Source organism: Poecilia formosa, unplaced genomic scaffold (assembly GCF_000485575.1).
Source record: "Poecilia formosa unplaced genomic scaffold, Poecilia_formosa-5.1.2 Scaffold123, whole genome shotgun sequence".
In the NCBI taxonomy this organism is placed as follows: Eukaryota; Metazoa; Chordata; class Actinopteri; order Cyprinodontiformes; family Poeciliidae; genus Poecilia; species Poecilia formosa.
This window is the reverse complement of record NW_006800062.1, coordinates 360,903-377,421: the sequence shown is the minus strand read 5'-3', so window position 1 is coordinate 377,421 and position 16,519 is coordinate 360,903. Positions and strand designations below refer to the sequence as shown.

At 38.7% G+C, this 16,519-nt stretch overlaps 2 protein-coding genes across 2 annotated transcripts in view; one reads left to right on the top strand and one right to left on the bottom strand.

Annotated features, from left to right (window-relative positions):
- Positions 1 to 2,337, top strand: part of asap3 (ArfGAP with SH3 domain, ankyrin repeat and PH domain 3) — a 32,077-nt gene extending 29,740 nt beyond the window's left edge. Inside the window, exon 26 of the mRNA XM_007561106.2 lies at positions 540 to 2,337. Coding sequence (XP_007561168.1) covers positions 540 to 614 — 75 coding nt within the window. The 3' untranslated portion in view covers positions 615 to 2,337. The remainder of the gene's footprint in view (positions 1 to 539) is intronic.
- Positions 2,338 to 5,542: 3,205 nt separating this feature from the next.
- Positions 5,543 to 11,049, bottom strand: LOC103144274 (TMF1 regulated nuclear protein 1). Its single transcript, XM_007561172.2, has one exon. The coding sequence runs from the start codon at positions 9,840 to 9,842 to the stop codon at positions 9,159 to 9,161; it is 684 nt and encodes a 227-aa protein (XP_007561234.1). The 5' UTR covers positions 9,843 to 11,049; the 3' UTR covers positions 5,543 to 9,158.
- Between the last annotated feature and the right edge of the window lie 5,470 nt (positions 11,050 to 16,519).

Genomic DNA, 16,519 nt, shown 5'->3' with positions numbered 1-16,519 from the left:
AAGATCTGTTGCAACTCTTGAAAATTGATGTTTGCAGCTGTTCTCCATCCAACCTGACTGAGGTTGAGCTTTTTTTGGAAGGAAGAATTGACAAAAACGTCTAATTAGGCGACTTCACAGGGCAGCTAGTTGAACTGGGTTTTATTTGGTGGCATCAGAGTCAAATTCATGTCATACTTTTCAGATTTCTAGGAAATTCTGATTCCATTCCATAATTGAGCACTAACTTGTGTCGGTGGACAAATGAAATCAGAAAAAGTGTTAAAGTTTGTGGTTGTAATATGATAAAAAGTTCAGTGCAAAGCACTGCAGATTTACCATAATTGGTTACTTAACATTTCTCAGCTATGTGCTACAAAACTATATTTACTGATAGTTTTAACTGACAGCTGATGATTAATGTGCTTATCATAGACATTTCATTCATTATTTTACACATGTTTTGAAATGACATTCAGAAAATGTTGAATTCTTTATCATAAATTGAGTTTTTTATAGTGTGAGAAACTTAAACATTGCATTTCTCATCTTCCTGACAGGTCGGCCATATTGATGGTGACCCTTCCAGGAGTGGAACCTTTCCTGTCAACTATGTGCACAAAGTAACAGAATGATGCTAGTTTGGACTTCATCACCACATGTGGGAAAGGAAATACTGTTCTATTCATGGATCCAAGTAATCTGGGAATATTTTCACAACAGGATCGACTGACCAAAGGACATCTGCACGACGAAATCGTCTTTTTTAGGGGACTATTACTCATCTCAGAAAGCAACAAAGAAACTGGAAACTTTTATTTGTTGTCTTAAACTTGCAGTTGCAAAGATAAAGCAATGACTGTGAATTGCTTTAATGTTCTTTTAAATATTAATCAAACATTTGGGCTGCAGATATATAAGCTGCCTGTATTGATATAAGACTTGTGCATATAGGCAAAATTTCCCTGCAGGACAAAAACCTCTTGAAGGCACTTTAAGTTTCAGAGGAATCCTCTGAAGAGTTGGGAGAGCTGTAAATGTTTAATTAGCCAGGAGTCAGCTGCTTTAATTCACTCTGAACTGAAAATGACAAGGATTTGAAATCACAGGTTAATGAGTCATATGAGGTTCAGACCCGCCCAGTATCTGCCGCAGACTGGTCCGGATCGTGCCTGCCAGTCTGTCTCCAGTAAAACGTCGATATGTCTGCGTAGCCCAGCGAGAGATCTGAAACTTTGGCTGAGCCGCGGCGACTCCGGGCCCAGGCTGGCTGCAGACGGAGGCCGGGATCCTGTTTCCCGCTGCCTCCAGGCATCAGTCCCCGGAGAACCTGGAGTAACAGCGGCGTGTTGGAGGGAAAAATAAATATAAGAAGTCCCTCTGTCCGTCCAGGAAATGGCACTTAAAGTGGACTTGCTAATAACTGCACCCCAGCACAGTAATTTCTTCGAGGTTTTTTCACTGTAAGGCCACATTTTTCATGCCACACATGCACGCTTACACACAAGTCAGCTTCCAGGAGTCAGAAAGCTTTGTGGGAGAAAGGATATTTATGAGTAAATGATGCACATTTATTTTCATTTACACCATTTCTTGTACATATTTGGTCAAACTTAACACACAAAGTTGATACAAGGCGAGGACATGCTCGTAATAAAATGCCAAGTTCTGGTTATATAAAATATGCAAATAAGAGGAAACATGAAGTTTTTCCACCTTTAATGTGAGAAATATCCTGTACAGTTCAGCTGGAAAATACATTTATTAGTAGAAGATAATATTACAAACTGCAGTAATGTAAATGCATAAGTGTATAGATCTTTAAACTAATACTATTTTGTTTTCAGTCTTTGGTAAGGGTGTCAACATCTGGATTTGGTCATATTTGCCTTGTCTGCTTTTCTGAAAACGTGTCACATCATCACACAAACCTAATTCATTAGGTTATTTCAAATATTCTGCCATTTTTGCCTTTAATTTAGATGTTTGGACTGAATGTGATGTTATGAAATAAACCTGCTTCTCATCCTCAGTTTTAGCCAGTCTAAGGTTTTTAGTGAACGGCAGTTTCATCCCTCTTGACAAAAACACCAAGTTTCATCTGAAGTGAAACTAACCCCACAGGATGATGCTGCCACCACTGTGTTTTGGTGAGGGCGTGCTGTTTTTTTGGTGAGGCCCAGAAGTTGAGCTTTGTGTTCATAAGATTATAACATCTTCTGCTTCAAAGTTTTTGAAAGACCTTTTAGAAGAAAATTCTTCTGTAAAATCTCTACATTTGTCAATTGTTTCTCGTCTTAAAAACTTTGTACTACAACCAAAAATAATAATAAAATGTTAACTGCTTTTAATCCACTCTTCAATAAAAAAGCCTTTTTTATAGAAAAAGTTTCTAAACCTCAACAAGTTTTCTATTTCGTATGTGATGTAGTAAATTGTTTTGTACCCTTCTCCTGAATGATACCGTTTTATCTCTTGAAAGTGAGATCCTTTTAAAACTTTCTAACAACTCTGCCAATAATGACTTTCACTAAATAGTGAGGAAAATCCCTTTGGAACAATTACATTGTATTTCCAGCTAATTAGATTCATTATAACTGGTTATATTCACTGGTTCAAATTTTCTTTAAGCTGAATGAAATCGAACAGATAATAAAAAATTGTATGTCAAATGGGCATGATAATTAGTTTTAACTTTTATTTTCTTTTTCCTTGATTTTACTTTTGTTTGTTCAAAATAAATAAAATAAAAGGTGATTCAATAAAGGGATTGCATACTTATGCAACCAGGTTTGCTTATAGGGTGAATTCTATATAAAATATGTCAGATTAAAGGTGGAAAACGTTTGAAAGTTATTTATATCGGTCTCGGGGTTTTTTCCGTAGCACAAACATTTAATTGTGCCCACTTTCAACATGCACTGTATATATCCTGAATAATTGTTATATGTTGCTTGTTTTCCCACGTGATATGAATTTTAAGGGACAGTGTTACTTTTTGTTTTTTAACGTAACATCACATGTTATTGTGCAACATTTGCTTTGGTTATCCACCTGACTGCTGGAGTCAGAATAATGGTGTAAAAGGGAATTTTTCTAACTTAAACAGACATGCAGTAAGGGGGTAAAAGCGTTTAGAAAGCTGGTTTGGAGTCTGCTATTTCTGTTCACATCATCCGGTTACTGTGTTGGTTATGAGGCAGAGAAACATGGAAGTGTGAGGGAACAGATGACTGCAGCAGATTGTCACTCTCAGTGGGGACTGTGTGAAATGTAAACAAGAAATGAGCTCGCTTTAGTTTGTAACATATGCATTAAACATGTTTAATGAAGCGCTTTGCTGTAAATGAAGTCATATCTTTGTTTCTACTTGCACAACAGATGCTAAAACTAAAAACGTTAGTTACATTATTCATTAAGTGTGGGCATATTTATTTATTCAGTATGTTTTCCTTCTACATTCTTAAATTCATGCAAAGTTCACATTTTCCCAGTGTTAATTATTATTCATTTTAACTTCTGTATTTTTTTTTGACACTCTGCATATTAATCTTATTTACAATCCCAACTGGTGGAGACACGTTTTTGTCTTTTAGTGCGTTGGAGTTGAGCCCAGGTTGCTGGCTTCTGTTTCTGAACTCAGGCTCTCATGGGTTTGAGGTCTGAAGATTTCCGGATAACAGGTTCCAAATTTCACATACCAAGAAAAAATAAAAACGTTAAATTACGAGAAGAAGTCATAATATTAAAAGAATATAGTCTTCCTATGAGAAAGTCATAAAATTATGGGAATACAGTGCGAGAATAAAGTCAAAATAAAGAGAATAGAGTCGTAATCATATGAAAATAGTCATATTTTGAGAACAGCCAGTATTACGAGAATGAAGTCATAAAATTACAAGAAAATCTAATTATTAGAATAAAATCGTAATAAGTCATATTTTGAGAATAGTCATGAGAATAAAATCATGTGAGAATAAACTTCAAATATACATTTAGAATTGTAAATAATTTGCCATAATTGTGAAATGCTTAACATATGTCTATGTTTTAAATCTAGAGACATTTTTTACTGAATTTGTGCATTTTTTCCGTCTCTAATCTGAATGCATTCCTGAGGAAAATCTCCTCAGGCCTCTCTTTTGACAGTCGTCCCTGCAGCCTCGTTTTAAACCCATCTGGATGTGACTTTGCTCTGACCCGCTATCCGAAAGTCAGAATGATGAAACTCCAGCCTGTCACTTACGTAAGCAGCCGGCACAGGGAGCCATCAGGCTGCAGCCTGCTCTGTTCTGCCAGCACAGATAAGCTTCTCTCCCCATCAGGCCTGCCTGTGTCATGCATTGGCACTTACCATATATACAAACAGCACTCACCTTGAAAGGTTCACTATTTTGCATTATAGTATTATAATTTTTTCTGAATTTTCCCCAGCAGAACGGCTGAAAATTTGTCAGGTATTATCCTCACACACCTTTTTGTTCTGCTCACACATCAAGCCTCTTTGTGACTAATTTGGTGGGATCCTCAGGATTATCATCCATTTGGAAATCCCATTTGTCGCCTGCTGGATATTTTTGAGATTTTTCATACTTCACTGTTTTCACTCTGACTTTTAGACATTACCAAATTTTCTTCACCTTTGGGTATTAAGACCAAACATTTAAATTTTCATTTCATATTTCATCAGACCACAAGTGATGTATCTAAAGACTAAGGGCTTGGTCCCTTTTTATTTATTGTTTTTTTTTTTTTTGCCTTCAGCGTAACGACCTCTTCCTTCCTGAGTGACCATTCAGCCTAACTTGGAACATGACTTGGAAAATTGCACCACTTTTCCAGCTTCTGGCAGTTTTTTTCTCAGGGTTTTTGCTCTTGTTCTCAGGTTGGTTCAAAGATTTCTCACCAAAATGCGTTCCTCTCATCTGGTTCCTGGACGGTGTGATGGCTGGACATTTCCATAATATTTAGATTTGCATGTAATTGTTTGAACATATGAATGCATAAAACAGTATTTAAGTGATTCTAACTGATTTAAAGCATTAAAAGTGTATTTTGATGTTTGTGTTTTCATAAAATGTGTGTAAACATCCAGGCTTCAACTGTAAGTTCCATGTAAATGCTAATGCTTCTTATGAAAAATGGAATAATCATCTTAATGTAACTTCATAAACCCTCGCTTCCAACGAAGAGCTTTCAGAAGGGGGTAATATTTCCATTAATTCTTCCATTTGCATCCCACTTCTGTTTTATCAAACCCTCCCTTTACCAAACAATCAGCTGAGAAAGGGATTTAATGGGCCAGCATTACAAGTTAAGGCCTGCTAAATCTTTGTGGCTGATGCAGCTTTTACAGCTTCCTCCTTCTGGCGTGCAGCATCTTGCTACGTCAAAGAGCTTTTTTCTGCTGACCATGCCCTGCAAGCTGCTGGGAAACGCTGCAAGGTGACCCAAATAGTCCTGAGACTTTTCCTTTCTCAAGCAACGCATGTGAAATTTAACCCTTTGTGTTTGCCTACTCCAAACATATAAATCTGAAACAAGAATTTTTCCCCCCACAACATTCAAGTCATGTAGTTAATTTATTAATAAATTGTATCATGTTGCCAACAAATAATCTTTCAAAAGATAAGCTTGAGAGGAGTCTTTTGATAATTGTGTAGCGTTGTGCAGAAATTTATTGTTGCAAACTAAACAAAGCAGGAACCCAAAGCAGAACATGAATTAACGTTTTATCATAAAGCTTTTTTCATGAAAAACAGATGATGCTGAAGTGTGCAGCTCTAATTGTAGTCAATAATAACTGAGGAAAAAAGCTATAGCTTTTAAACATACCATAAGAATATCACACAAATTTTAAAGAAATAAATAACTGGTATGCATAAGTAAACATGAATTATTCAAACATTCAAGTGTTAAACTTCATAAAGGTGGTTTTGAGCCTGTGGCTAGTCAGTGTTGATGTGAGTAAAGGGCTAAATGAGCTAGAGCTGTGGTAACAGGTTCCAAATTCATCAAAGTAAATACTAGCCACAGGTTCAAAATGGAAATATTATATAACCAGTGTTCAGAAAAAATACTGAAACACCCAACAATCAACATTACATTCATTCTGCATGTGGGCCCAGAGATCTTTGGGTAATGTGTGAGAAATTCAGGCACCCCATGTGGGTTTTAACTGGGTCCCATAAAGAAAATCCCCACACGTTCCAATATTCTTCTGCAACAAAACATTAAAATGAAGTCAGTATGTAACATAGATACAATCCCATCTTTGACCCATTATTTCTACCCATATGGGGCCCATATGTAAATGTTGTCCGGCTGTTTGTGTGAGTACCATCCTTTCTGTAAAGACCAAAACAGAAAAATCTCAAACAGCAAATCAGGCCAACTGTATGTACACGTAGCTCTATATATACAGGAGCATAAATACATGTTATTAAATAAAGCCTTTCTACACTAATGTTTGGTATAGATGTGCACAAAGCCAGAAAGCATCTTTTTCTTTTTTTTACTTTGGGCATGTATAATGCTGAGCTAAATAGTCAACATTCAAGGAGAAAGACGTCGTGGGTATCAGTAGGTCAAGAGAAACATTTTCTTTGAATGAAGAGGCACTCCAGCTATTTCTCACAACGGTTCTCAGATTAAAACCACAAGTATCACTGGTAAATTCAAAATTCTCTCTAATGTCGTCTTTGCTTCATATAGAAAAATGGAGAATATGAGTAACTTCCTGGTTTAAACTAGAGGACAACCAGCTACTTGTTCCAATCCCTAAATAACTGTTTTCTAGTTACAATTTGGAAAAACAAGATATTCTAAACGTTGTGTTCATCAGAACAGTTCATCACTGCATCCAACACTGAAAAACACTTTCAGCCAAACAGCCCAGCTAGTATCTGACTGGGATCTGGGTTGGCAGATAAATTTCTCACAGGTTACAGAGAAATGCCAAAATAGATTTTATAAAAGACAATTCTGGGAGAAAAGTAGGACCCATGTGAGACCTGGATTATTGATTTTCTTAATATTCACTGGGGACTAAGCGAAGCATGTCCAACAGGATTGCCAGTAAAATTGTATTTAAACGGTCCTTCAAACCAGAGTAAAACCCATATGAGGCAGACATGCACATGTTGCAGTACCAACTGATCTTTTTATCTGTTTTTGTCATCATAAAACACATAACCAGCTAAAATAAATACAAAATTCTGTTGTTTTATTGTTTTAAAATGTCAGTCTGTATGGAAATATCTGTATCTTTTAATGTTGTTCTGAAAAAGTCTCAGATCCACAATGTGAATAAATTGTTTGACAAACTATTTGATAGAGTGCTCCTTTAAGTGTTTCCAAGCAACACAGACAAACTCCATTTTTAAGCCCTTCAAGTGAAAATTAGCAATGACCCAAATCCAGCTCCTACTGAAGTGAACCAGCCTCATGTGGAGAGTCTTCACATCCTTTACATGCATCATAGTTTTCTTATAAATGCATTTTGTCAAACACAGGCAACCTGGTCTCCCATTAGTGTCTTCCTCTGTTATTCTTAACTCTATAAAAGTACATGAAGTGGATGCTTCTAAAACATCCATTAAATTTGTGCAAGCAAGCAAAAAGAAAAGAAAGAAAATAAGAAAGAAAGAAAGAAAGAAGAATCACAAACGGAATGAATCATTTAGTGAAAGTGGTGATACAATCAAAGCTTGTGTCTCCCTGTTGTGCAGCCTGGCTTCTGGTTCTTCGTAGCAAAGCACCATCAGGGATCGTGTTACTGCAGAAAAAAGGGTGTTTGTCAGGACATTTTACCCAGACAAACAGTGAACCTAGACTGAGTGTGGATCACTACATAACCTGTTAATGCCCAAACGAGACATCCCTGATGCAATTAATACCTGTGTACATCAAAGGAGAGGAACAGAATGCAAAAAGTCAATCACTATTAACCCAAAGACAAAAACATATATAGAAATGAGAAAAAAAAAACATTATGGGACAAATGTGTTGTGCTTAACAGATAATGCAGCAACATGATGTAAATAAACACTTGACTTAATTGGTCAAACCTGCTACAACCACTATGATTCCATATTAGTGAGGTCTTTTGTGCACTTAAAGTTATATTTGCATTCTAAGAAGCAAACCTGTAGCTCATATCATCGTCTTGTTCTTCATTAAGACAGCAGAGTTAGCACAGCTAAGATTTACAAGCTGATGCATGCATGAGTAATTCAAATCTAACCCCCGATCATCAGAAGCAGAAATAATAATAATAATAATAATAATAATAATAATAATAATAAATCTTGATGTTTATCATTTGTTTTACTAAATCCCTGCCACAGTAGAGTAATCAGGGCTCTCAGCTGGATACATTCTGCATTTTTTGTGGAAGAGGATTTAGGATGGAGGAATAAATGGTTGCTAGGTGACAGGATAAAAAGAGGCCACAGGTGGAAGTGTCCCAGCATGATTTTTCCCCCTATTATCTGTCTTTCCTTAATGCTGCTATGACAGTGGGATGAGCAGTCTCAGAGAAGCCAAGGCACATTTTTTCAATCATTTCCCACAATTACATTTTCTATTTCTGCATCTGTCTGCATCGGTTTTATGTAACAGTGCAGCAAACGTCTCATCTTACCTTTCTGTCCTTCACTTTGCCCTTTATGAGCTGCACAGGCAGATAGTTCAGTGATCTACACTGTTGTGTTGCCCCTTCTTCAATAAGCTTACATAACCCTCCTCGCTGCTGCAGAAGTTAAAGTGCAGCAGAACCTCCTGAAAAGAGAGCAGAGCTCACCTCCCACATCCCCTTGACTCATCTGTGCATCATGAATTTGACATGAATCTCTCAAAAGCAAGCACTAATAATAACTGCAAGCAGCAAATAAGCTGTGAGAGCAACTAGGACACAACGACATCCCGTACACAATGCACTAATGCCAGCTAGCCAGGGAGTTTTCTCCAGAAATCTACTGAACCGGAAGCTCCTTACTGGCCTCTGTGATATTTAGGCACTCTAACCCCTGAAGGACCAGCCTCAGGATTCAAGAGCAGTAAGGTTGTAACTGGAGAGCAGCCGTGTCACTGAGAGCTAAAGGATGGAGCTCCACCCCTCACTATTTAATGTAAAGCACATTTCTAATGTCATGGGTGAAAGGTCAGTATCTGACGTCCTATTTGAGCTTCACAGGCCAGGGGAGGCACGTGCGCAGTCCGAGCATGGAGGAAAACACGATGGTGGGTCGGTGCTTCTTGAACTTCAAGCCTTTCTTCACCCGCTGGGTGTTCTCCGCCACGTACAGCTCACCCTGCTGGGCCGCACCGGTTATCCGCGACACCAGCTCCCCGTGAACCACCACCTGCTGCTCGGACCGCACAAACATCTCCCTGAGCTCCTCCAGCCGCCGCTCCATCTCCCTGATGACCCGCTGCCGCTCCTCCACCTCCAGCAGGCGCCGCCGGGCCGCCTCGAACTCCATGCTGGAGCTGGGGGTGACCAGCTTGGAGGAGGGGGCCGTGGCAGAAGTGGACGGGGGATCGGAACCGGCCAAGAGAGCCCCTGTCACCCTCCGAAAGTCTCCCATGGAGATGGACCGCCTGGTTGCTGGAGACGCCAGAGCCAGGAGAGTAGAGGCAGACACGGAAGGAGGCATGGCGGGCTGAGGAAGAGGGGAGGAGGAGGACGGTGATGGGGACGACGAGTCCGGCAGGTTTGGATCAGGATGGGAGTCCGTCCCTTTAAAAGCTGCTGCCACGTCCTCAGCCGAGCCTTCATCAGGGCTCTCTGGGTTTGTTCGCCGCCCTCTCACAGTCTTGGCACAGCTTTTCCCTCCATCTTTGCTGATTTTCCTCTCCATCCTCCCGTTTCAGGTGAAAGAGCAGCAGAGACGTGCAGCGATGCAGCCCAGGAAGCGCTCCATTCATTAATAAGACATCCGAGCTCAGATTGTGCAGCCTCTGCATCCGAGTTGTTGTGCTGTGGAGGGCGCCTGCTGGCATTTCATTGGCTCCTGCATTTCTGAGCATGTCAGCTGGTGATTGGCCAGCCTTCCTCCCGGCTGCTGATGCTGGCAGGCTGAGTGTCCTCCGTCTGACTCTCCCTCGTCATCATCCTGAGCTCCGCTTTCAGAATCTGACTTCAGTGTCCTTCTGACATGAGGTTTCTTCCCTTCTGTTCTCTCAGCCTCTCTGTTGCCATCCTGCACACCAGGTGGTGTCTCCATTTTCCTCTCTCTTGCCCGGACGGTTGCCCATAGCAACACAGTCTTGACATCAGTTGCCAAGAGCAGGAGGGAGGGGTGATGCTCCACTTGATCTCTCCCTTAATCAGTTGATTACACAGCATTACTGCTCACTGCCACTACTCCATCATACTCTCTTGCTCAACAAAAAGCAGTCTTTCTTTCTTTCTTTCACTAAAAGATTATGAAACAGTCACCAAATATGTTTTTCACAGAAGAATCAGATTGCTACTGACCTCAGCCAATTAAAGATTAGTGGATTATTTTTAAAAGCAAGTTGATGCCAGAAAATTAACTAATCTCTACCATTTCTGTCAAGAAGGATCGTCACACATTCAGTCATTCCAGTTATTATGTATTATTGCTGCTACCAAAAGTATATTCTCTGCAAATTCCTAAGGTACACCAATCCAGATGTTTGTGGGGACATATGTGAACTTAACATCAAAACAGTTTACATCTCTGGCAGATTTAGATTTGAAGTAATATTTTAATTTGACCAACATTTAGGAAGTAATATTAATCTTTTTGAATCTGACAGAGAATCTGTGGAAGGAGATCAGGAGACCTCAAAACTCACCAACAAAGATAATTTGTCTGTGGAAAAATGCATAAAGCTGATCTGGAGTTATAAGGATGTTTCTGTAATGCTGGTAATGATTTGCTCTGCTTATTGAGAATTTAGAAACATTTTTGTTTATTTGACATAAATAAAACGATAAAAATTTTTCTCCACATTTATGTTCCTTTAGCTGTTAGAGACGCCTGTCTCATTTATGATGAACAGCAAAACTTTGTGTGTGTATTTAAGTTTAATGTTGTTCCTGTTGGGACTGGAGACATTTAACGATAAATTCAAACTAGTGCACGCAATAATTTTGTGTTAATTTTTTTATCTGTGAAAAAAAAAGCTGAAATAAAATGACTAAAACCCCATCTATGTAAATTTTTTAACAGTATTGCACCATGTCAACCTAAACCTGCTGCAAAGTGCCTGTTTGATCTGTTGCTTTATATAACATCAGGATAATCTACATCAAAGTGTCTGGATGTGAACTTGAGCTGCTCACATCAGGCTCTAACTCATTACATCATCTTCACTAAGTTCATTTTTCAATTTTCTGCCACAGGCTCTAAAAGCTAACCTTACATTCAGTCTAGACATATTGACTGATTTGGCTGCAGGACACAGATGATGAATTAAGTAAGACAAAGCTCAAGTTCACTAAAATACACACAAGACTGATGAGAGGGGGAACGGCGCTGTGTTTTAAACCATGAGTGTTTTCAATAAATGTCTTCTTTCATGGTGAAGGGAAACAGATGAAGCTTTCAGTGGGTCAGAGGTGGCTGTGCGTGTCTTCATGGACTCGGCTCTTTGCTTTTATCTCAGGGTCGGCGTTGCATTAGTCAGTGCTGCGGCTGCTCTCTTCTTGCTTTTAGCTTCACTAATCTCCAGAGTGAAGAGGGAGTGTTAAAGAAAACAGCAAAAAATAGACGAGGCAAAGAAAGCGAGGGAAGGATGGACTATATGCATCTGAAAGTAAAGATGGCAGGAAAATAAAGGAAGAAGAAATAAATTGGAAGAATACATATATAGCAGTAATGCATCAAATCAATTCAAATTTAATTCGACTAAAGCTTTTCATTCATTTTACAAATGTTTTGTTTTAAATGTTTTTATTTTAGGCAAAGGTGGCTGCACAGCACCCAGGAGTTAAATTAATGTGAAGGTTTCATTAAAAATGTTGAACACAAACCCGGATCCGAGTACAGGAGCTGCTCTCCCTTCAGAACCTTTTATTATCCACCGATGACGTGCTGAACCTTCAGAATAAAAGCGTTTTGTAACCTTGAAGTATTCTTCTCTCTGGCCTACATGGAAGTCAGCATATAACTTATATGAATGATCTTGTTTTGCTAATTTATAAATATAGGGAAAGTTTTTAAAATAATTCATTACTGATAATATCTTTAACTGTAGAGAAAGGCTTTTTATCCTGCAATTTATTCAGCAGAAAGATGTCTGAAGCCTTGAATGTGAAAGCAACTCTAGGCATAAAAATGTTTTAGTGCGACAAAGCCTGAAGGTTTCCACTGTCTGCTTTTGTTTGGCTGAGCCCTCATGACGACTCCTTCCCTGGAAACTGATTGGGGATGAAAACATTTTTTAACCACAGAGCTGTTCTGATAGCTCAGGTTGACTAAAGTGATTTCCAAACTACTGAGGACACCTGAACACAAGCTGCACCAACTAACTTTGAAAAAAAAAAAGAAATAAGTGAACATATATATAAGCTCCACTTTTCTAAAAGCTTCAGGTGTCGTGAAATATTTATGCAGAAAGATTTCTTTAACTTTTAATGAAATACTTATTTTCTGAACAGCGCCTGCAGCACTCCTGCTGAAACAGACAAAAAAAAAAGAAGAAAAAATACAGTAGTATTGAGCCCTGACTTCATCTTTTGGAGCATAAATTTAAACTCCTTGGAGAGCAGAAAACCTTTTTCAAGAGCAGACCTTAGATCTGCTTAGATTTTACTGTAAAATTTCTATTTCCTACTTACACAACCATCAAATTTATCTTGTAAAAGAATTGATCAGATTTCTTCTTCTGCTTTGTTTCTTTTTTCATATTGCATGACAATAAAGCTGAAGTAATAAAGCTAATCTTTGATCACATTATTTATTACTTTTTCAGATTCAAAATATCCTCCTTTCTTTAAATGTGTGATAAAACTCATACGACAGAAAAACGATTTCCTTTAGGGAACAATTCTGAGTTGTTTGCTGTATATCATAACTCATCAGCTTCTACCACGGCAAAAATCTGTTAAGAATCAGTTTTCCTGCAAACCCCTGAAAGCTTCAGGAAAAACAATTACATGGTACAATTTCCATGATAAAGTGCAATTACTCTCATGTGCCAAATCCTTCTAAAAATACAATTATCTCCATCCCGCCTCACAAATCTCCCATTTATCCCTTCCTAACTAAAACTGACGTGAAAGCCTCCACTCCTCAAACCAAACTCTCTGTTCCAGATTATTTTAATCTGCCATGTGTTTGTATTTTGAGCATGCACGTGTGGAGGATGAGGACATTAAAGTGCCTTTGCATTATCTGGTCCATCTCTGGCTGACACGGTTTTTTTGTTGTCCATCTGAGACGCCAGAAATGTGCAGCAGCAGAGTACTTAGCAGTCATGTAGTGAGACTGTTACATAATCCAGCTGGATAAATAAGTAAGGAGCCTTCAGGGAAGAGGATAAGAAGAAACACAGCAGGAATATAGATACCAGATCAACTTTTTTATGAACTCAATAGATACAGTGCCTGTAGTATTCCTATTTACATCGCAACTGCAATGTCTTTTAAACTAAGGCTGGAAACCACATTTGTTTAGACCTGCCTTTGGTCAACAATAACTAGAACATCATTAGTTTTAGTCTGGGCTGCCTCTTTTCCTTGCCACTGTAGTATGATGTTTTTTGTTTGCTGATTGTGTTAGGATTGCATCATGTAAAGGACTTTGAACTGCACTGAAATGTGTTCAGGCAGTTTAGTTGCCATGCTATGTATAACATGTAAATTGTTATATATCACAGGAATCTACTTTGGGTACTGCAGGGACAAAAAAAGCAATAACAGTTGAGGTTTTGCTACACAGCAGTGTTGTGTTTGTGCAAGTAAAAATGAATTATGGGTAACAATTGCCAAGGCTATAAACCTGATAAATTACCAAATAACTGTGTGCTGCAGTGGGATATTGAGCATAAATATTCAGCTTTATGTACAGCATGTTGAAATCTTAACTCACATCAACAAGAGAAAAATGTTTCAACTGATGAGGCATCATTAAACATCGATAATGTCCCCAAAGTTTCCCTTCAACAGCTTATCAGACTAGCATCCTCTGACATCCACCCACTTCCACTGTTACAGAACCTGAGGAAAACAGACAGTAATATAAACAAAGGAGACAAGACGAGCAAAAAAAAAAAAGCACCACTTTCCTATTCTTCCTGAGATGGCAGACAAACAATGCTGTTCCTTTTTCCACTGCCCTGTAATCAATACCAGTTTTCTGTTCCTGCTGCAGCAGCAGGCTGAGTCAGTCAGCCTGTGTGCACGTGTGAGTGGGAGCGGGCGTAAAAGAGCTGGAAGTCATTCATTGCACTGTGAGTTACTGGCACATTGACGTCAGTGCACAGAGACCAGGGCCCAGCGGAGGCATATAAACTGAGCATTGCTGTCTGAGGACAGACACAGGCATTTATTTCATGAAACGCTGGCGTACATCTGCTCAGCACAAACGATTTCAGAGGGCTCTATAGGTGCCCCCGCATTATGAGCAGCAGTTACTCAGATGGCAGTTATATAAGGAACTGCTGCTGTGCAGACAGAGACGGGTAGCAGCAGGTAGAAAAATGTGCTAACTTTCAGGCTGGAGGGGAAAGAATAAGACTGAGCAGCAACATTCTGACGAAAGCTAAAATACAATGAAAACATCCTGAAAACATTCCTTCATATTTGTATTACAAGCTGCTTCCACTGTGCAAGAACGCCATGATTTGTACGATTCTACTCTAAATCCTGTTGCAGCAACCTTGAGAATCCTAAAAACTCATCAGTAAGCTTAATAAATGATAAAACCACTCAGCGCTTTACACTAAAGCCACATTCGCTCATCCACACTCACAAGTGAGCATACATTCATACACTGACACACATAGCAAAAAGCAAATTGGGGTCAAGTGCCTTGCCAAGGGGCACATCGACAGAAACTGGAAACAAACCTACAACTTTTGGACTACAAAATGACTTCTCTTCCCACAGAGCCACTATTTCATTAAATGTAACCGAGTTGAAAATCAACACAGTATTCTCAGTTTTGGAAAGCGCTCTGTTCATCAGGGATGCGTTAAACTTCATAGGCCTGGATTTTCAAAATTCAAGCACTGCCCTTTGTCTCCCTCTAGTGGTCATCAGTGGAAAAAGCATGGTTCTTCATTTCGGCTCCTTATAAATAAATAAATAAATACACCGACACATTTAGAGAGGCCTTAAAATATAAACATGAAATCATATCTTCAGATTTGGAATACATCTTCCTATAGTTATATCAGAATCATTTTAGTTTAGTCCAATTCACTTTTTTACCTTACGTTTTTGACATTACAACCAGAAAATTGTGAATTTCAAGGCTACAAAACAAAAAATAAAATAAAAAAATACTCCAGGGGTGCAGAGTTCATCCATGACAGAAACGCTTTATATTCTTTAAAAGAAACTATATGCTTTTTTTCCATGTAGAAAAAACATTGGATTTAAAGATGAAATTACAAAAGAACCAAGTGACACAGTTTGTCATAGCAACTCCATTTTTAATATTATAAGATATAAAAATCTTCATCTTTATCATACAATAACATCTTTCCCACAATGCCATCAGTCAAAAGAATGAGCTTTTTGCCAAACAAGAATTAGAACAGAACTTTGATCCCTTTTGAGGTAAGACAGCTTGTTCTCAGTATATCCAGCCTTACAGGTCTGTCCTTTAAAATCACATTATAATGCAAGACAGTTTCACCTGCAGGCACCGAGCTGAGAGCACGACCTGACTCAGGAAGTGATTCAGGAAAGATCCACAGATTGCTGATTTAATGTGATGAAAGTGGTAAAAAAAACAACAAAAAACGAATCATATTCAAATATGATAAATGGGGGGGGAGGGTAAGGAGGAGGAGTGTGTGGCTTTATCAGCCAGTTATGTTTGAGTGCTCAGTTAAATCAGGACATCAGTAAGTAAGTGTCCCTTTTACATTCTTACAACATAAGAAGAGACCTGCAGGCTGTGATCTGCTCAGCATGTCTTTCACTATTTTAAACCATTTCGTGTCTTGAGACAAAAAGCAAAAAAACACAAAAAACAACAACAAAAGCAGCCAACACAAACAGCTTTCAATATGCATTATCCAAGAAACAGTGGAATAAACGAGAAACCAAAGCATTGAACAGATTTCAACATGCCACATTGTTCTGTGGGCAGATTTTCTTTCACAGAAAGCCAACTATTTCACTAGTTTATAGTCATAAAAATAGGAGACTTTTTTATTAACCAAGCAGAGAGAAAGCAGCAAACAAAGAAGCCACATGACATCTTCACGTCACCATGCACATGACTCTGCAGACAGAACCGACACACACTGCAAGTCATGCAATTCACACTCACTCTCACACACACACACACACACACACACACACACACACACACACACACACACACACACA